Source organism: Perna viridis, chromosome 4 (genome assembly GCF_037379345.1).
Source record: "Perna viridis isolate PV_CMFRI_1.1 ecotype Kerala chromosome 4, ASM3737934v1, whole genome shotgun sequence".
Taxonomy (NCBI): Eukaryota; Metazoa; Mollusca; class Bivalvia; order Mytilida; family Mytilidae; genus Perna; species Perna viridis.
Window position 1 is genome coordinate 37,342,952 of NC_142448.1, and position 22,755 is coordinate 37,365,706.

A 22,755-nucleotide genomic window follows, 5' to 3' on the forward strand; every position below is an offset into this window, starting at 1 on the left:
CCGGTCCTTCAGGAACAATACCAATGTCCATATTGTTGTAGGAGATCAATATGATTAATTTCACCGTGCTGGGGAATTTTACACCGAGGTCAATGATTCTCCAAATAAAATTAACAACCGGAATATAGGATACCCCAGCTGGGTGGATGTAACACTGATATTTCACAAAAAAAAACCTGATTGATACAGTGTTTCACCGACAAACACAGATTTAAAACTTAAGACTTCAGTGTTAGAGAAACAAATATCCCTGAGTGTACTGTAAAGGTCATACATTTTCAGTCCTATAGTTCAAGAATTAAGAAAAGAAATTATTCTATAATTTAAAATAATCCCAAAATAAGCAAGCTATAATAGAAAAAGGTCTTACAAAAAGTTTCAATAACTGCATGCTAGTTTAGAAGAAGCCACATTAAGAAAAGATGGAAACGTTTAAATGATTATAAATTAATCTGAGATAAATACTGCAATCTGATTGGTTAAAATAATTTTGTTATATCTCAATGGATAAAAAAATATTGACATGCCCTTATTCAGTTAAATTCAGAGCTACTTCTCTCATGTTTAAAGACAAAAAATATGTTTTTGGCCATGATAAAAATTTTGTCTATTAAAAAATAACATAAATTTTCCATATTTTGTTTATTGTACTTTGTGCAATAAACAATATGCACATGGAAAATTTATGTTATTTTACAACAGACAAATTTTTTATCATAGCCAATTCTTAAATATGGCATGTTACTGTATAAGATAATTTTTAGGTAATGGTATATAAAAAAGGTTAAGGTTTTGTACAATTAAGGTAGATCATACCTATTTCACAGAGCATTCTTTTCTGTCACCTTACAAAACCATAAACACATATTTATTTTCTATTAACTAATAGTATTTGAAATGATGTAAAAATAATATGTTTAAATTAATTTAAAAGAATTTTTAACATAGAATGGTTAAATTGCAAACAATATTTGGGAAAAAATACTCTTTCAATGGGAGACAATGGGCTGGGAAAAACTTTCAAAAGGGAGATAATTGGACGGAAAATGTATTGGGAATTATAGTTTTCTTTATATTACAAGAAAAAGAGTTCAGTGACCCCCAATTTTCCTTTTGAAATATGAAAGAATGTAAGTTCTGTGTTCTTAATATAAATTTACGAGAAATTCTATGAACCAGTTTTTAAGTAGTTAGTAAAATATCGTAAATTCCCTACAGAATCCACAATAATTGCCTTTTTGGAGGCTCAATTATCTCAAAATCAAGTTTGGTGACCTATTTTTTTACATTAAAATTTTAAAGTATGATCAGTCAAGGTCAACTCTGTCTATTGGAAATATTAAGTATGATCAACCTTAATAATCAAGAATGGAATTAAGGGATAACGTGTAACAGAATGGAACTAAACTATAGCTAAACAACTTGATAGTAATTCTATTTCCTGATTGGCCAAAAACTGATAACTTAATGGTATTTGAACATTTGGAAAATTGAAATCATATCTCATGTGTTATTATTTTCTTTTAATGAAATGTAGAAAATTATAAGTAACAAATTTACAACCTTTTACTGCTTCAGCTTTCTACGACAATACTTGCTTAAATTACATAGGACCACAAAATATGTGCATTGCAGTTTAGCATCCTAAAATGTGAAAAATTTCAAACTCATAAAAGTTAAAGTGACCATTTACCAAAAACCTATGGTGTACCCTGAAACATGTTTTAGTCCCTTTTGTTAGGCTCTGCTGCATAACAGAGTAAGCAAGCGTTTGTTGGCCAAAAACTGATGCAAAGCAATATTTCTTTTATGATTCATTATTTAAAAAATAATTTGGTTATTTAAAATAAAGGAAATCGGTAAAAAACAAGAGGCTCCCAGAAGCCTGAATTGCTCACCTGGTTAAATATTTGCCTTTCAAGGGCAATAACTCTAACAAGAAGTTGTCCAACAATTTTGACTCAAGAAGACTTTGGTAGGACTTATTGTAAGGATCATTTCATCAATTGAAAGTTTCATCATGTCTATTATAGTTTTCAAGATATTGACTGAAACTGGTAAAAAATCATATTTTACCTTTCAAGGGCGATAAATCTAACAAGGAGTCGTATGACAACTTTGATCTCAGCACTTTTACAGGCCTTATCATTAGGATCATTTCATAAAAAGACTCTTTCTATCTATCAAAGTTTTTGAAGATATTGGGTGAAAACTGTACAAACATCATTTTTCGCCTTTCAAGGGCAATAACTCTAACAAGGAGTCATCTGACAACTTTGACCTAATGTAAATTTTGTAAGCCTTATAATGAGAATCATTTTAGCAATCGATAGAATTTGGCTAAACCTAATGGCTTTGGAGATAAATGCAAAAAAATTCACGATGAATCAAAAATCCTCACACCAGTTCTTTGCAATACCAAGTTTGGTTCTGATTAGTCTAGTAAGAGAAGATTTTTGAAAGAAATAATATTAAAAATACAGGAAAAAAATGTTGAAAAAGGGCAAAAACTCTAACACGGCCCAACAGATCAAAACGAAAATTTGACTACAGATAGATCTCATAATGCTGAACACGTTTACCCCATAAAAATATGGCCTAACTTGACAGTTTTGGAGATTTATGGGAAAACTTCTGTCTGACACCTACAAATTATGTTTTATTTGTAGTAATTGTGGCCATGTTTGTTAATAGATCAATAATACCCACATCAGTCCTATGCAGGATACCCCAAGAAACATTTAAACCAAGTTTGGTTCCAATTGGTTGAGAAGTTTCAGAGGAGAAGAGTTTTGAAAAATTGTTAACAACGACAGACGACAATGACGATGGACGCCAAGTGATTGCAATAGCTCAAAAGGCCTTTGGCAAGGTGAGCTAAAAACTGGATCCTGTACAACCAGTACCCATACAGTGGTTGGGATTAGAGGGGGCAATCTAGCTGAAAATGTCCCATTAAAATTACAAATTTTAACAAATAATTTAAAAGACCTATTAAAATACTAAATAGAAAATGTTTCATCCTAAATTTTTTTATCCCAGTTACTGAGTATGATTTAAACATTCATGAATTTCTTCATATGTTTTATCATATACTATGTTATTTTGGTGGGTGTAAAATTTGTCGATTTTGATGCAAAAAAGTTAAACAAAAAATTTCATCAATTCAAGTTCACTGGATGCTAAGTGGTGCTTTAGCTCACAGTATATATTTATTTTTGCATTTCTAGACAGACCCCTAAAACCCATGAAAAGTAGCACCCTGCAAAAACTACCCCTTTTACAGTTCTATTGATAACTAAAATTTCATGAAAAAAACATTTTTTTGGCTTGCACTACAGCTAATGACTATTTGATAATTTTATTCGCCCATGGTCGAAAAATGAATTTGTCCATGCTTCACATTTTGAAATAAAAATTTTAAAAAATTGTTCTCCCAAGAAAAATAACATTGCTCTACATCAGACATCTTACTTCATGAAAAGAAGAAGAAAAACTCACAAGCCATAAAGCTTTCTACAATCTACTGGGTTGAAAATCAGCAAACAAGCTTAAGGATAGAGAATAAAACAAAGGAATGAATTTTCACTTCTCTATATACAGTGTTTCCTAAAGGTTCACTATTTATTTGTGTGAAATAATAAACAATTATTAAATATCACAGCTGAATGAAGTTACAAGCATACACCACTGAAATGGTGCTAAATATATAAGAAGGAACTAATATGATTTTTCTAAAAATCACATGATAGAAAACTTCCAAGTGAAAACTCATTCCTTAAATGATACATTTGATGAGATTTTTGAGCAAATTTAATACAAGTGATGGTTTACATACATGCAACTCCTCCCAAGGATATTTGCCATGAATTCTCTGAAAAGCAACAACAATGTACAAAAACAAGAATACATTAGAAGCTTCTACTGATACAAGCCATTCACTATATCCACAAATTTCTAATAAATGTAGATACATTTGTTATAAACCTTTAAATTGTTGACATATTCAATGCAGTTAATTTTTGTAATACATTTTTTGCAATGATTACTTCAAGTTCAATATAAGTTTATAAAGTTAAATTTTATACCTTTCCTAAAAGAAATAAAAGTTGATTACAACTTCAGTATTTATAATAACTTCATCTAATCAATATTGTACATCATACCAGCACCAAGATAATTTTAGGCTACGAGTAACTTATCATTGTTAAAAAAAATAATTTATTCCAAAGGCTTTGAACTAAAAAATATGAGACATTTACTCAAAAAGTTTGTGTCAATTTCAATTAATAAATAATTTCTGATTGATCAAGTACCAAAAAAAAAACATGTCATGTGATTCCAAATTACGAGACTCTGTTACAAACCATATTATTTTAATGAAACAAACAAATTGAAAAAAATAAAATTGTGTAAGAAAAAAAAAAATTTAACTCCGCAAATGAAAAACACAAATCTGAAATCTGCCCAATTTACAACAGCTGATCTCACACAGTCCCATATATTTATCACTTACTTAGCAATTAATATGGTTTGTATAAATTTAAATTATTTTTTCATCTGATAGTGACAACTTAACCAAAATTTTGCAAAAATGACACTTTTTAAATTTGACAGAACATTATAGATGTTGTTGACAGCACCACTATTTTAGAAGTGTTATATGTCTATGCACAAAGGGGGGTAATCCTGTACCAGGGATAGAAAATACAAATACTTACTAAATTGGAATAAATTGGGTACAAGAAATTTAATATCTGAATGCAATAAGAAATGAAATTGCATGTAAATTATCTTTGAAGCTAACATGTGCAAAATAAAGCATGCAACAAATCTCTCAAATTAAATGCAATTTATCAGATGATTTCCAAAACATTATTCTCTTTATATCTTTACTATTCTTTGAAAATTCAAATTTATTGCTTTTTTTATTGCTTACAATAAAATATAAGTAAACTTCTACAGAATGATATTTTATAGAATAAAAAAAACTTCAGTGCTACATTACAACATCAGAAATTTTAAAAGATAAAACATTTTTTAAACAAATTTATAAATGCATCAGTAATTATCTAGCAATAACATCAAAGGCCAAAAGTATAGATGGTAACAACATCATGAATATTTCTACTTTTTAAGGAGGTAGACCTAGGGTAAGGGACAGAACTCTTGTAAATCATAAGAACGTTTGTATTCTGCATATTATATCAATCTCATGTAAGCATCAAAGTAACAAGGATTGATTTCATTCTGTTTCAAATAAAAGCTTGATAGACTTTGGTGAAATTGAATATGATACAAACATATCACTGATTTCAAGAGTTATGTCCCTTACCCTAGGTCTACCTCCTTAAATTGTCTTTGTAAGAATCAGGCAAAATGGAACAAATCTGAAACATGTATGTCAAACCAACCAATCTGTCAATCTGAAATGTATTTGTCAAACTAACCGATCTGTCAATCTGAAACATGTATGTCAAACCAACCAATCTGTCAATAAAGCATCATTCAAAGAAGTCTTCTCTATTTGAAATGACCACTATTTGATCGACCAATAACTAGATGTGTTTTGAAATTTTTCATTGTAATGTTAGAAAATTGATGTTTTTGACAGTTATCTGCCCTTGAAATGTTAATTTCCAGTGTGTTTCAATGAAACTATACTCATTTTACCGATATAATGTTGAATATCTTGTGAGTATTCCTTTCTTTTTATAATACAAATAATTGTAGTCATATTACATTGTCAAAGTGGAAGATTATATTCCATACCATGTTTCATCCACTTCCTGATTTTTACACAGACGGAAAATTAATTTGGTCTTACCTCTATGGGGTTTCCTTGTGCATCAAGAATTTCAGGTCTGTCCTGTTCCTGTCTCAAATCTGTGTCCTCAAATTTCTTCATGTCTATCTTTGTCCCAAGGATGGAAGACAGGCTGATTTTCTCTGTAGTGATGGCTTGTGGGGCTAGATCACCAATGCCAGGAATTTTTTCACCTCCATAGCAATTGAAAAGACCCTCATCATCTTTAACATCATTGAGAAAAGCCAGTTTTCCTGTGTGCTTGATGGGTGGCTGAGAACTGCCCTTGGTGATGTCATCAATATATTGAGTAGGTTCTTCACCTTCGGCAAAGTCATGACTAAGAGCTGATACGACATTAACTGTCTCCAAAATGTTCTTAAGATTGCTGACATCTAGATCTGCAGTTTGTAATGCATTTTCAAATGACCCTTGTGACCCTTCACCTCTGATAGGGCTATTTTTTCTCCTGGCTTTGTAATCTTTATATGATATTTTTTTGTCCTTTGATGGTGAGGTGTGACCAATTGTGTCAGATTTACCCCAATTCGCCCCAGCTCCTGTGGGACTCAACATGTTAGGATTTAGCATTCCTTGCTGGTTTGGACCTGGTGGGCCATTATTTTGGTTGAGCATGGGTGGTGGAATATTCAAAGAAGGCAAATAAGGTGCTTGCCTACCAGACTGTGGAAACTGTTCTGCCATTTGAGATTGATTCTGAATAGGTTTAACAGGGTTCAGTCTACGATAGTCAACATCTCCAGTTTCAGGGTTGACATCAATCAAGGCCTGCTGTCGATGGTCCAAGTTCTGTACATGTAAAAAGTCCATTGGAGTTGGCCTTCGTCTATAATCCTGGTCTTGAACATAGGGAGGTCCAGAGTGTTGTGATTGGTTTTGATATCTCACATCTGAGTCTGACCTTGACTGTGCAGGGAAAGATGAAGGATATCCTCCTCCATCATTTCTTGGAGGATATAGATGTGGCTCAAAAGGAGAATTCAACACTGGTCCAGGTGGAGGTGGTGCTCCTGGGTTGGGAGGATTTTGCACCTGAGGAGGATACTGCATGTTCTGTTGAGGAGGAGGAGCTTGATGAGGATGTGGTTGTTGGTTCATGTGACTAGGCATGTATGGCTGATGACCTTGATTATGTTGAGGATGATCAAGACTCTGAGAAGGATATCCTTGAGGCAATTGTTGCTGAGGCCATTGATTGTGACCATGAGGCAATGGCCTACTTGGTGGAACATTATTATCAGAATACGCATTGAACAAATCTTTCTGAACCCAAGTGTCAGACTTGGACTGTACTATCTGGGGATTAGTTTGAACATCATATGGACCTCTTGGATCCACTTTCTCAGGGGTTTCGTGGAAATTTGGTCTAGATACAGGTCTATGGTAAACTGGAGTACTTTGGTGTTCATATCGACCATCATCACTTTCAGCCTCAGAATCAGAACTGAACCGACTTTCAAATTCATATTCACTGGTGTGTGGCATTGGTAAAGGCATTTTTACAGGAGAAGGTTCTTGCTGTCTTTGTTTACTTTCTGATATTTGTTTTTCTCCTGTTGATGGAGAGCTGGCATTGTTATCTTTAGAAGAATCAGTGTCACTATCAAATGACTTTTCTTTTGATTTTTCTAACAAATGTTGTACTTCTTTGAGGATTTTTTCCCTCCTCATCTTCAACTGTTCATTCTTATTCATTGTTTCTTCCTTGACAACAACAATATTTATAGGCTCTTCAGTATTCCTACTTTCATTTTCATCTGTTTCACTTTTATCAGTATCCTTTTTCTTGATGTCATCCCTACTAACATAAGTCAATAGATCTCTTTCAAGGGAACTCTCTTTGATCTTTCTCAATTTTTCAACTTCCTCAGCCTTCTTACTTTCAATATCCATATCAGCTATAACCAATTTATCATCATCGTCATCTTCTTCATCTTCAATCTCAGGCTTTTTGGTAGAAGTTTCTGTACTACTCATTTCAACCATTTTCTTTTTATTTCCGTCAACTGCATTTTTCTTTATGTCAGTACCAAGCTTTCCAAGTTCAGATTGAACATTTACTTGCCCACTGCTAGAGGATTCAGAAATGCAAAGATTGTCCATAGGTTTCATACTAGCCTGATTCAACAATTCAGATATTTTACTGTCGAATTCAAGCTCATCACCTTTTTCAATGTTGTCATAACTTCCTGTTGATTCAGTTTCCATTGGTTCAATTTCCATTGGTTCAATTTCCATTGGTTGAGGTGTGTAATCTTCAACCAACTGTTCTTGGCATTTTTCAGAACTTACACTCAATGGTTGTCTTGGCAAGTCAACAACTCCAGTCATTTGTAAATGTTTTTGAATTTCGTCAGCAAATTTCTGGTTAATTGATTGAACCCTTTCTTCCTCAGTTCTTACAGTAGGGGGAAGAACAGGTCGACCAGATGCATCAACCCTAATTTGGTTTTTCACGATGAGATCAGTCAGTGCATCACTTATTGAAGTGTCACCATCTGGTGATGGACTTCCTGTACTTCCAGAAAAACGTCGCTGACGTGGGATATTCACAGATAATTGTTTCTGATATCGCATCCCATGAGTTTGTTTTTCCTGTGATAATCTGCGAGGGTCAACCCCTTGAACTACTGATTTCTGGCTTCCAATACTAGCTGGCTGGGGAGGTATAAACGGTGGAGCATGTTTTACTCTGGGGTCATGACGCGTCTGTGTTTTTGTAAATGCAGTATTGGCAACATATATTTTAGCAGGGTCTGTATTGGCTTCTATTGGCCTTGCCTCTTGCAAGGCTTGTCTTCTTAATGCATCAGCATGTTGTCTTTCAAATAACTCCCTCCTCTCTTGTTTAGTGAGAGGTCGACGTGTTGCACCTTTAATCATGGAAGTATCGGTTTTGCTACGACTACCAAGCCCATGGATATCACTAGCTTCCTTAACTTCCAATGGTTTTGCAGGCCTGTTGTAGCTATATGACATACCCCCAGAGGTATTCTGGGCTACTTCTTTACTCTTCCTGTATGTAATAACGGCATAGGGTAAACACTGGCGTGGCCTTTGGACTGGCTCACATGTGTCATCATCATACTCATAGAGGTACAGCTGAAAAATATATAAGAAAGTCTTTAAGTACCATTCTGTGCAAGAATCTGGCAATGAGTGGCACATAATTTTTGCCTAAAATATATTTAGTACATCTAGAAAACAACTGATAAGCTATTTAAATTTATCCCAAAGCATCTGTGACATAGATATTAATATAGGGAAAAAGTGCAAGAAAATTTTCCTGCCATTTTTCATAGTACATTTCAACTAAACTTGATGAATCAAATTTAATGAAGGCAAACTTAAAAACACTTTTATTGTTATTTCTGGGCGTTATGATGTAAAAATACTTAGATCTCATTTCGTTTCTTTATGTGCCACACCTTATGTACATATTTTGCCTGATTCTTAGACATAGAAGTACAAAGAAAAAAACAATGTAGTCTTGAAATATGCTGTAATTATTAAATTCAAACTTGAAGTGATCAATGTTTAATAAAATCATTACACATCAAAGTGAAATTTAACCAAAGAGGTTCTACAGAGCCTGAATATCTGTCAGTATCTTGAAAAATTTCAAATTGAGTGGCCAGGTACATACATGTATCAACTGCTTAAAAACCAGGAAAATGTTTGTTTGTGGTCCCCTTCTCCACTCTGATTCCTAAATGGTTCCAGTCACTACACCTATTAGTCAATCGAAGCCTGACACAGTGTGATACAATTTCACAGAGATCCTTTCATTTACTCAAGATTTTGTCCAGACAGGATAAAGCTCATTTCTGGTTTGAGCTTATACACACCTAAAATCAATTCCTTTTAATTTTATTTTTTTTATATAAAAATTGAAAATAATGTCATTTTTGGTCTTTAAAAGGCAACTCTAGTAAAGAGTAGTCTTAAAACTTGGATTAATAAAGACTTTTTTACAAAAATTGACAATAATGTCATTTCTGGCCTTTCAAAGGCAACTCTAATAAGAAGTAGTCTTCAAACTTGGAATCAATAGAGACTTTTGCAGGCCTTACCATAAAAATCATTTCATCAACTGAAAATATCTATTTAACTACTAGGGCTTTCTATGTAAAGCATGCTTTCACAAGTTCAAAACATTAATTAAACCATTTGAATAGCATGTAGAAATCATACATGTTGAGTAATATTTGATCAAATTTTAAATAGCATCACAGAGTGAACTCTGTTGTCGTGAACTCTGTTGTTGTCTAAAGAAAGATAAATCTAGTAATATTGTATCATACAGTACTTTACCTGTTTTTTTTTGTATCCATGGCAAGAACAACATACATGTAGCCCAAGAAAAATTAATATTTGTCACATATGACTTACATGTGTTCTAGTGACTTCAAGGCTGAAGAGTTAATACAGTATCAGATACAAAAATTCCAAAAAACAAGGTTTGGGTCTACTTACTGACTTATTTGCAGCATAAGAGAAGGCCTGTCCCAACCCCCTTTTGGATCTGCCTATGTTATGTGACTTACATGTGACCTAGTGACTTGGAGACTGAGAAGATCTGTAGGAGATGGCTTCAACTGACTAATGTGACAATCATAATTTGGGGTAGGATCAACCGACATGGTCGGCTGAACACTCATAACTTTACTCCTCCCCAATACAATCTGTCAAATAACAAAAAAAAATAAATGGTAAAATCCTGAGAAATATCTAAGCATAAAACAATAAGGTAAAAATACAAAAGAATTCTTATACAAAAGATACTTTTCAATGCTACCAATCAATCATCAATCAAAGTGTAAAACTAACTACTGTATGCTAACTGATTTTTGCTGAAACTATTTTATTCATGTTATGCTAAGCACAAAAACAGTGCAAATAAGTATATGGTGAAAATTGAAATGTTAAGTTCTTTCCCTGCAAAGTTGTCACATTTGGTCAAACAAATTTCAAATTAAAACCTTTATAAAATACTGATGAAATATTTATGATTGACACCTCAAAAGAAATTTCCTCCTTACAAAAATGATATTGAGACTGAACTTTATACCTTAAACACCATGAGTTGACAGCTGTCCTGCGCCGACATGTCAAACAGACGTAACTGTACATCAGCATGCTTACAGAGATAAATCCCTTGTTTACTGTTACCTAAAATATCAAAATTACATATGTTACCATAGTAACAAGAGAGATACAGGTTGCAAAAATAGCTGCCATTAGTTAAGACTGAATGCTACACAATGAAATTAATAATAAACAGCTTTGTTCGGGTAGGTTGCCTGTCCCTTTTTTTGATGTTTAAAATTCAATAACATGGAAACCAAAAATAATGTAAAAACAACAACTTGAGCTTTCCATAAAGATAACTTGTATCAAAGGTTGTGTGGATTAAAGGACAGATTGATGGTCCACTACATTTAGTAACATGAAGTTGCAAAACTCCATTCATAAAGGAAGTTGATACATGTACTGGATAGCAACCAGAATTTCTTACAACATATGCCCAATCTATATAAGGCCACACAATTAAAAAAATAATTCATCCATTAGTAGTCAAGATAATAGTGATGGAATCGAACAATGTTTCCAATATATTATCCACTCATTGAGTGAGGCTTTAATACAGTAAAACCTCAATAAACTGAACCCTGAGGTTCAAAGTACATAATTTGTTTTATATATTATATATGTTAGGCCAAGCTTTTGGGATTATTTATGATTGGGTTCAGACAAGTTTCGTGCATGTATCCATTGCAATAGACTTTATGATGTAACATGCAGATTAGAATCTCTTCAGACATTAAAGATGTCACTATTTTAGCAGGACCAAGAGATACTAATGTGATAAACTGCACTGAAAATTTCCTAGTTTAGTCATGTTTTCCTGCCTTAAATAAAGCTCAGGAGTGTATCACCAAGACAGTCAGTTATCGGTAGTCTGATTGTTCACAAACTCCTCCTTAAACACTCAGTGGATTTTAACAAAAAGGTTAATCACTTAATATAGATTTGCACAAAGAAACTATTTTTATGCTTCATAATCCAACTTGAGAGTTTTACATGTTAAAACCCAAGTGAAACAAGGTTGTCCTTTTCATGAGTGTTCTAGTAGTTTTTTTTCTAATGTACCTTAGCAAAACATTTTATTGACAGCTAACAAGCACAAGCACAACATTTTTGTAATTGATAAACTAAAAATTGACAACTTATAAATGTAAGGGAGAGAATAGTTCATTTATAAGTTAATCTTCATAAACTTATGACTTCCTTTCTTTCTAAAAATAGATCATAAGAAATTTGAATTGGATTTACACTCAGTATAATTTTAACGACCCAAAAATTCATTTTATTGTAAATTCAGAAACCACTGCAAGCATTAAACATTGCATTTTTTTTTTCAGTTTTTGCTAAGAATATTAATTTTTGCAGTTATTAGAAAAATTCCACATCAATAAAGTAAAAAATTTCTTATGCCAGCTTTAATTATTGCAGCTATAAATCAGTCATATACTTGGCAAACATCACAAATGCTTGAAATAGCAGAAATCCAGTGGCAGATCTACAGATTCATAAAAAAGGAAGGGCTAACACATGTACCCAAATTTTCCTCAAGAAATATTCTTGAAAAAAGCGTTATATTCATATATTTCATAGCTAGATAACAAAGTTACTGGATTGTTTTTCAACTTTGTTGTTTTCTGATTATTTTCTATGTTGCCACCTGCAACCCCACCCCCTTCTTGAATCTGCCTCTTGATATGATGCAAATATGTATTTGTTTCCTTTACAATGGTTTGGCTTGTAATAAGATAAAATACTTTATGCACTAAAGTCAAGAAGAAAATTGAAAAATTTGATTAGCAGGTATTCACCATTGCTTTACAATATTTTTCGCATTTTGAACAAATTTGTGGCAACCCCAGTCATTCTCAAAGATTTCAAAGATGTTAACTCCATCTGAAAAGTCATGGATCCACCGCTTAGTGTTTTTTTTTCTAGAATCAATGACAAATTTGCATTTTTGAAGAAAGTTTTCATGAATGAAAGAATTTAAACTATGGAAGTAGGAATTGGTCTTTAATCATTCGTAAAATAATTACATGGTTAAAAAAAAAACTTTGAGCAAGTTCACAAAAAAAAATATCCCTCCAGCTTCCAATAGCTAAATCCTTAAGATGGCTTACCTAACTCTGAAGGCATTAGAAAATAACTATATTCCATTATGCACATCGACTTATGATGCTTATCTTATAAAATTTTATCAAAATTTTATCAAAATCTCTTGAGTAAGTAAGGAAAATATGTGTTTACAATATTTTTGAACAAGCCAATGGAAGGACAGAATGACAGATGATTTCTATATTCCCACTTCCCCTAACTTGCTGAGTTGAGTTTGGATGCAGTCCCTAAAGAAGTCAAAACCAGCTTTTTGGTCAAGATTCAAAATTATGAAATCCATTATTTGTTGTCAGGGAAGAATTTTCTTAACAAATACTGGTAACAAGTTCAAAATTCATTTTAGCTTTATCAAAATATATTGAATATTATAAATTGACACAAGGTAAAAACAGGAAATATTGTAATAAATATTTAAGTAGCACTCCAGCTAAGAATCATTCAAAATGTGATTCAATGTGGGTAAAAGCCTACATATTTTTATTTTTGATATTTTGTTTGAATTGCCATTGTAGACAGAAATTATCATTCAGTTTTTCATATAAACTGTGTTCTTAGGAGATAAAAATTATATAGAATGCACCGTAGATTTCAAAATTAAGGGAGATAATTCTGTAAATGACACTCAAATACAATAGAATCTATTGGATTTTCAATGTTGGTTATCTCCTGAAAGCAGGCAGATTTGAATGAATAATTACACATTTCATAGTATAGACCCATAAAACAACTTAATTACAAAAATAAAAATATGTGGCCTTTTTTGGTGTGTATCACATTTTTCAGACTTTGCATGATTCTTATGAAGACAGCTACTTAACTTTTCCTTTTTAATAACCTACAAAAATGTCAAATCATCTATAAATTAAATAGATCCTTATTCTTTTTTTAAAAATTGACAAAATTTAATACTGTTAAAATTTACAATACTTCCGTAGTGACGTTTTTCACAAGAGAAATACTTAAGTGGTCAATTCCTCCATCAAATGATTCATTTCACATTTTTTTGTTTTTATAAGTACACATCATGTACTTCATAAATTGTACTAACGCTAGCAAGAATTGTAACTGTGAGTTTTACAAGGATGGAAAGCTCTGTTTAAAGATGTAAGTAAGACTTAAGATTTACATGTAATTATTATCATTCTGAAAGGTTTTAGCTAAATATCAATATTTCAATTTAATTGACCTTGTAAGGACCAGATTATTGTCACACTTAAGCCATGTACAGATTACATGTACATGTAATTGTATTAAATTTGACCTTAGTTGTTAAACCCTGGTTTCATGTCAATCCTCAGCTAAAAAAAACACTACATGAAGGAGTTATCAAGGGAACCAAGGTTATAGCTGTAATCAAAGAATGTAATCCAGGGACAAAGACCAGACATGGAAAACAGACATACACAACAAAGAACATACAGTAACTAAAATCATACATACAAAGTAACAAAAGCAAATGAGCAACTCAGACTCCACTAAAAACTGGGAACATGGAGCAAGTGCACTGGTAGGGTAAGCGTCCTCTGCTTTTCTAGAAACACCCGCCGAGTTGCTCATAAAAAGTCAAGTCCAGGGTAGACAAACGAGGAAAGGAAAACTATGACCCGTTGAATAAATCAGTTTTCATGGTGCAGATGGATACACCATAACGATCCACGAGATCATGATGACGAACATAAAACTTCTGTAGCAACATAAAGGTTATATGAACATGTATGTGTACTTGTTTTCTCCATAGTATTGAAGATTTTACCTAAATAAAAAAGCACCTTCTGGACTGAAGGGCATGTTCTGTTTAGTAAGCCATTCTGTTTACAGAGGTTCATGATTAAAATGACTTTTTGATTTAGAAAGGTTTTATGTTTAGTGTAAATTGGTTTAGACATGTTCTAGGTTTAGTTTGGGTTTGGTTTAGACAGAGTTTTAGGTTTAACCTGGGTTTGGTTTAGGCAGGATTTAGGTTTAACCTGGGTTTGGTTTAGACAGGTTTTAGATTTAACCTGGGTTTGGTTTGAACAGTTTTTTTGTTTAACCTGGGCTTGGTTTAGACAAGTTATTCAATATCACTTTTATTAAAATATCAGAGAAAATTACACGCCCTTAAATTTTAGAAAATCACAAAACATTTAACTGATAAGCAATTTTATTACATGATGAATGGTATTGTCAATACTAACACAAGCCATAGGGTGATTTGAGGGGGATCCTGCATTACATAAAAAAACAGCAGGCCTTTTTTTGACCAGTCAGCCCCTTCCGAATTTCTGGATCTACCACTGTACACTGTGAGCAAGCACAACAGAGAGATTCCTCAATATTTCAAAATGTTATTCACTGTGTAAAACACTATAGTTTCATTATCATCCATTACAACCTTCAGACAAAAAAAATTAGCCAGCTAAATGCACACTACACATGATGTTGCATGTAAAGATTTAGTAAGAAGAAACTTTAACCTACAAGACAGAGGCGGATCCAGACTTTGAAAAGGAGGGATGCCAGCCCGGGTTCCTCTGAAACAAGGGACTCCCAGAAGCCTGAATCACTCACCTGGTTAAATTTTGTCTTTCAATGAATTTAACAGGAAGTTGTCTAATAATTTTGACTCAAGAAGACTTTGGCAGGACTTATCATTAGGACCATTACATGGCTTAACAGATCAAAATGAAAATTTGACCTCAGATAGATCTCCTCATGCTGAACACTATTACCCTATGTCAGAATTTGGCTAAACCTAATGGTTTTGGAGATATATGCCAAAAACTGCAGTCTGATCCCTATGTTCAATTTTTAGTAATGGCAGCCATGTTTTTGACAGATCAAAAAACTAAACACAACTTTTGAGCAATATACCCTAAGGAACATTCATACCAAGTTTGGTTCCAATTGGTCAAGTAGTGTCAGAGGAGAAGATTTTTGAAAGAAATAACATTAAAAATAGCAAGAAAACTCAAAAAGGGAAATTACTCCTAAATGACTTGATAGATTAAAATGAAAATTTGACCACAGATAGATCTCATCATGCTATACACTTTTACCCATGACAAAATTTGGCTAAACCTAATGTATTGGAGATATATGTGAAAAACTAGTCTGACCCCTATGTCATATTTTAGTAACAGCGGCCATGTTTTTCGACGGACCAAAAATCTAAACACAACTTTTGTGCAAGAGACCCGAAGGAACATATGTTCAAAGTTTCATATAATCCCGCTTCCAGAGGAGAAGATTTTTGAAAAATTGTTAACGGACGACAACAACAACAGACACCAGGTGATGGCAATAGCTCACATGGCTTTCGGCCAAGTGAGCTAAAAGAGGGGTTCTAGGATATTATTTGCCATTTTTTGTTAATTTAACACATGAAATGGCAATCTTTCCAATAAAAAGAGGAGGTGCCAATCCCCTGCATCCCCCTCTGCCACTGCTAGATATTAAGATTCTGACACTACTGAGAGTGCAAGACAGAGAAATCTCAGACACCCAAGGTCGAAGAACATCAAAACCTTTCCTGAGTGTGTCTGAGATTTTCTAGTTTTGCAATTTCTGGCAGTGTTATATTCTTTTTCCTACTTTAAAAAATCTATATTGTTATTAATATGCCAAATTCAGATTGCCCTGCTTGCTGAAATTCATTTGAATTTACAATACAAAATAAAAGGTTTTATTGTAAGGTCACAAATGTTACGTGTACTAATCTCATCTGCAAGTGAGATCAGGAAATCTCACACGGCTAAAAATAGAAATATTCTCATCTTTTCAGTGAGAAAATGTAATATAACAATGTCCCTACTGAAGAGGGGTGTCAGAATTACTTGCAGAAAAAAACAAAATGAAACCAGGAAGTAAAAAGCACTTGTTACTATAGGAAATTTAAACATATCACAGTTATCATTACATTATGTTAAGAATATTTTGAAGACAAAACAATACCATAGTAAAAGATTTTTTTTATCAAACAGAAAAGTTGTATAAAAGAGTAACAAATGTTGCTTGACATTTAGCTCATATTACTCTTCTAAAAGGATTAAAAAAGGTCTTAGTTGACAAAATGAGAAGCAATAAACAGTAAAAAGAACTGCCCAAGTAAAAATCAGGCAGATCCTATGATATGGGTGGCACAGGGTAAACTTTACCAATCTGAATTTTTTGTTCTAGTGTAAGGTTTATTATATTTTGCTAAATCATATCAATTTGTAGAGGAAAATCAGGTATGACCATGCATTCTGTTTTGGATTATGTATGAAAAGTGTCAAGGATATGGAGACACTCTAATGGAAGCCAAAGGAAAAGAGACTAAATTCAATTACTACAAAGAATTTTTAAATACTGCATATACATGTATAACAGAAGCATTTTAGATATTTTTTTATGTTCAGATGCTTATTACCATGAACTATTACTGTTCTTGAAGCCTCAAATTCAATATCCTTTCTTTGTCTGGTATAAACCATAAACAAATTTACACAAGATTAGCCATAAGTGGCAAATTTGTACATACAAGTGCAAAATCCAATATTTAATGGTTGAGTTTAGTTGAGCCTGTAAATGGTTATTAGAGATCATCAAATCAAGATTGATGACAATAAATTTTCAAATGCAATACCGTGTGCTGTATATCTGTGATAATATATCTGTGAAAATGACGTGAAAAGTCTTTTAAAAAATATATCTGTGTATGCATGACAATTTAAAGGAGTCAATAATGAAATACTGTATCAGTAATAGGGGAAAAAGGACTGTTTCCAGATTCATAAATTCATAAAGTTAACAACCTCCATCATACATTGAAAATTCTATTGAATGCAATTCTGAATCCAAACCTGTGTTAAACCCAGGAAAACCATGATAATTGGTTCCCAACAAACATATCACATGCCCTAAAATTTATAACATTATACACAAAATTAAAGATACATATGATGTTGCATTAGTATTTCAAGTCAATAATGCCAAATTATTTAAATATTTTAGGTCAAACGAAAATTTACAAGACGAAAATAGTAAAGAATCGGATGCCTGTTGTTCAGAAGGACCTGAAGATTGCCAAAGTCTCTTTAGACAGTTGGGGATTCATGTTTGCAGTTGTCTGTTGTGTCTTCCTTGCTGTGACTGTGTGTTACACCTTCGATACAAGTGTGTGGGCATATCATGCTGCTCTTGCAACAAAAAAAACACAAGCAAAGATGAAACTGAAACAGTCACCAGAACTGAATATCTGAATGAAAATGGTGATAATGTATCATTAGGAAGTGAAAATGAAGAAGTACATCGATCAACCAATCAGAATCCAATCTGGACAGTTGAAGATTTTTCTGGCAGGGACAATGCAGGTTTTGTAGAAGGAAATGAAGAGTTTTTAACAAGAACAGATGAGCCCTTTTCATCAGCAACACTAGATTTCCCAGTCAGACATAACAGAACTAAATCAATGCCTTTATCAAAATCTCTTCATGACCTGAAAAGGTCAAATTTTAAGAATATGACTATAAGTTCTCAAAGACAGCTACCGAGGCATGCTCTTTCTGTTGGAAAACTTGAAGCAACCGCTAGTGTACAATCACTAGAAAATGTATACATCAAAGGATTTAAACAAACAGCTGTTTAATGCAATTGCTTGATAAATATAGAATCTAATTCAGTTGTGATTGGTTTTAATTATTTCTCATATAGTGGAGAAATGTTTTTAATCAGAAAAGACTGAAGGAGAATCCGTTTTTCCAATGAAATCTGTAGAAAAATTGAAAAATGTAAAATGGCAGGAAATCTCTCACATAAATTTAATCACAGTCCTGTAATTCAAAAGTTATGTGCTCACAAAATGCTGAAGTTGATTAAATCATATTCAATCACTGGCTCACTACGATATTTTCTGTTTTAGACTTAAAAAACTGATGTTGAACTGCATTTAAATCACTTGAATGTTCAGTAATAGAAATAAAGCTTTAACTCTCATCATTTCTTCTTTCTTCTTATTCTAATAAATATTTCAGGGATTTGACACTCAAATTAACTCCTTTAAATGAATTATACACAAAATGAATAGTTTTTGTTAACATTCTTATTGAATAAAAATCTAATTAATATACAATGAGGAAATAAAATGGGTTTTTAACATGTTTCTTATAAAACTAAAAAAACTGTTAGAAAGCTCACCGAGAGAACACACCAGCTTCAAGTGACTATAGTCATGTCAAATCTTTAAGTTGAATATCTCCTCAAATAGTGATCTGACATTAGTTATTTTCATTCATGCATATTTACATATAACACACAACCTTCCAATAGAGTTTCATAAATTTCCATTAAATGAGTCTGGGTGTCATAAATAAATCTCAAGTTGATAATTCCCTCAAATCTTCAATTTCAAGGGATCTGATTGGTCATAATTTGAATTGAGGAAGGAAGTGAGGAAAATCACAGTTTGAGATTTTTTTATGAAACGTGGGCCAGGTTAGTAGGAGTAGAATTTACAAGACTTTTTAAAACATATAAATCCGTAAGTTCAAATTTCATCCTTAAAAGGTATCGAAAAATAACTATTGAGTGGTTTAATGGATGCAAAATGCTTAAGTGAATTATACCCTGCAGGCAAAGCACAGTAGTTTCTTCCCTCATGCACATCTGCATATGCTGCCGAACTTTCCTACAAAATTTCATCAAAATCCAGTGAGCAATTTTGGAAGCACTTACAAGATATGTGGACAGATAAATGGACATTCAGAAAGATTCTTCTATGCACTAACAAAACTACTTAAGCGGTATAATTCTAGAATTCATACATTAAAATATCAAAAATTTGAACATCAGTCTTTGGTATGGCAAGGCTAACAGAAAAAAATATATTGAATTAGCTCCCCTTTCTCAAAAACAATTTTATAATCAAGCAATTTTTCAGATATGGAGTCAAAATATTGTTTGACAATAGTATTTTCTTTTATAATGAAATTTAACATGCCTGTGTTACATGAAATCATGACAAAATTTGACTATGATTTGTTAGGGATTTCTCAGAACAAAAAAGCAAAATGGAAGAACAGTTTTTCAAGTTAATTTTTTTCGAATTGGATAATAAGTCCTGGTAATTACTTAGGCTACAAAATTTTGTCTATTGATGCAAGTGAATTGTTAGGTTTATTTATGTAAAGATCTTTCAGATTTTTAAGCCTGTTCTCAACTTGTATTATATAGTTTATTTGGTTTAGAGGAAATTTTACTATCACAAATTCATACCTATCTCATTTTTTGCTTCAATCTGTGAGATACTATGGTTTAAGAAACTCTGTATCTTTAAACACATTTTACTTTCGATATATATGATCCACAGGAAATAAAATTGAGCTTTCTTCTGTTACAGACGGTCTTTTTGTGAATAAGAAACTTAAGCTTTGTACCTAATCAATTTTAAATCTAAGCTCTTGTTTAAGCCTACATTGTGCAACTTCTGTGAATAAAAAAAAAAGCTCCAAAATGATGTTATCCTGGGTTGTATGAAACCAGGAAATCAAGAATCCAACAAAAAACTAGAAAGCTCAAAAACTTCATACCCCAACTCCCCATTTGATAACATGAAACTATTGACCTCCAAATTGATTTGGAGTAAATTCTAAAACAGGAGATGCACAATGGGAAAATGTAATAGAGATTCTGTAAAAGTTTCATTAAATTCCATGCAATGCTGTCGGAGTGGTGAAGAATACAAGATGAGTACCCCTCTGTAAAATGGAAGGAAAGAAGGATGGACACCCTTATCACTATATACCCAAAGTAGGTGTAAATAATCTTTGTAGGTAAATGTTAACTCTTTGGATGTTAAGTATCAATCAAGTGACAGAAGTCTAAAGTAGTTGACATCCTGCCACCTCCTAATTATTTTATTAAATGGGGAATCACTGGTTTTCAAGCCCCAAATAGCCTTGGTGCTTTCTTAGTCAATTTGTATCAGTGGTAGCCATAAATACAATAACCCATTACTTTACCTGAATGGTAACTGTTTTTACCTAATGAATTACAACTGAGCTCTCTAGTTTTCAGTCCATCTTGAGCCACTTTTTGTGATATCTTCTGGTCTTTCATGTTCAGATAAGCATATTGTTCTGTTAACTCTCTAGCATGTCGTCCATCTTCTTTCATCTCAATTTTCTTTGTTCTGAAGTACAGTAAAGAAACATTGGTGTTTTTTTAGTACAAATACATCCACATACAAAGTTAAGTGTAAGTGTTTGTAAGAATCAGGCAAAATGGTAAAAATCAGAAACATGCATGTCAAAACTCCACCAATGACATTGTAAGGTCACTCAAGGATACTTTCTCTATTTAAAAAGACCATTATTTGATCTCTGCATTACTCGCTTTGCGTGGAAATTTTTCAATAGAATCTTAGAAAAATGAGATTTTAGACATAATTATCTGCTCTTGAAATGTTTATTTCCAGTGCATTGCAATGAAATTATAACTCATTGGTCCAGCATGATATGGAAAACCTTGTCCATTTTCCTTGATTCTGATGGTGCAAATAGTCAAATTACACTATCAAAATGACGTTTTTTCCATCCCATGTTCCTACCACTGCCTGATTCTTACAGGGACTAACACTTAAAGGAAACAGTGTTGTTGTTGGTACTTCTCCAACTGTATCAAAAACAAGGTATAATTACATGGTGATTTTGTCAATGGTGACCTTTTTATCCTAGATTTTGGTATTTCTTTCAAGTGTAAATCCTTAGTGAATTTAGTGATGCCTTTCAACCAGATTTTTTTAGTGTATTTTGTCATTGATGCGTTTTTTTTTCAACCTAGTTTTATGGTGAACATGGTGTTACTTTTCAGCCAAGATTATTTATGGTGAAATTTGTCACTGAAGTCTAAATTAAAAAAAAAAAAAAAGAAACACCATCAACAGAAAATCATATTTTGTTGAATTATATCAATTTGTACCAAAAAATCAGGTATGACTTTTCAGCCAAAATTTTTTTTAGTGAATTTTGTCACTGGCAGTATTTTTTCAGCCTTGTTTTATGATGAAGTTGGTGTGACCTCTTATCTCTGCTTTGTGGTTAGTTTGGTGTTACTTTTTAGTCTAGGTATTTGGTGAATTTGGTGTCACATTTTGCCTAGTTTTATGGTGATTCCGTTTTACAGAACTTTTTAGCCTTATATTTCCAAAATATACAAGAAAAACACCCTAATACAACACCTATAAGCTTCTTCCAATGTTTTGTTTTCCACCAAGTGTACTGCTGTGACCTCCCATCCTGTTTTAAAATTTCGGTCCAAGAATGACCTCTGGGCAATATCAAGAACATCCTGGGAATCTCTTCCTTTCAAGGCTACATTTCGTAAATTATCTGAAATATAAAAATGATAGTGAGCTATGCTGTCCTATGGATGCTGCTAACAATCACTGCTAAATTGTATTTATTTATGCAATTTGTTTTGATTTCATGTTTCAATTCAATCTATTCAAAATTAGTAAAAACTTGGAAATGCAAATTGTTGACATTATTCTCTTTTTGAAATATGGTACAACAAATATCAAAGTATTTACAACAATATCTTAGAAAACTAAAACAGTTCACCAATCTTGAACAAGGACTTTGATATAAATACTTAAGTACTGAATTTCTTCCTTTTTTAAATAAAAATACTGTTTTGAAATTCTGATCCCAAAGTAGTTAATACACATGTACAGTAGACTAATATTTACTGACAAGTATTATACATAA

General features: G+C 32.5%; 2 protein-coding genes across 4 annotated transcripts in view; one reads left to right on the forward strand and one right to left on the reverse strand.

The window, feature by feature from the left end:
* Positions 1-22,755, reverse strand: part of LOC148619965 (uncharacterized) — a 49,286-nt gene that overhangs the window by 17,788 nt on the left and 8,743 nt on the right. Inside the window, exons 3-8 of one of the 3 annotated variants that reach the window (XM_088580416.1) lie at positions 22,227-22,377; positions 21,031-21,179; positions 10,899-10,999; positions 10,375-10,512; positions 5,828-8,929; positions 3,839-3,874 (exon numbers count right to left, since the gene is read on the reverse strand). In XM_088580416.1, the coding sequence (XP_088436542.1) occupies positions 3,839-3,874; positions 5,828-8,929; positions 10,375-10,512; positions 10,899-10,999; positions 21,031-21,179; positions 22,227-22,377 (3,677 nt within the window). Of the gene's footprint in view, positions 1-3,838; positions 3,875-5,827; positions 8,930-9,473; positions 9,622-10,374; positions 10,513-10,898; positions 11,000-21,030; positions 21,180-22,226; positions 22,378-22,755 lie in introns of those variants that run through there. The other 2 variants (XM_088580417.1, XM_088580418.1) reach the window with 2 other exon arrangements.
* LOC148619966 (uncharacterized) lies at positions 13,980-18,988 on the forward strand. The gene is made up of 2 exons (XM_088580415.1): positions 13,980-14,134; positions 18,005-18,988. The coding sequence occupies exons 1-2, from the start codon at positions 14,055-14,057 to the stop codon at positions 18,636-18,638; spliced, it is 714 nt and encodes a 237-aa protein (XP_088436541.1). The 5' UTR covers positions 13,980-14,054; the 3' UTR covers positions 18,639-18,988.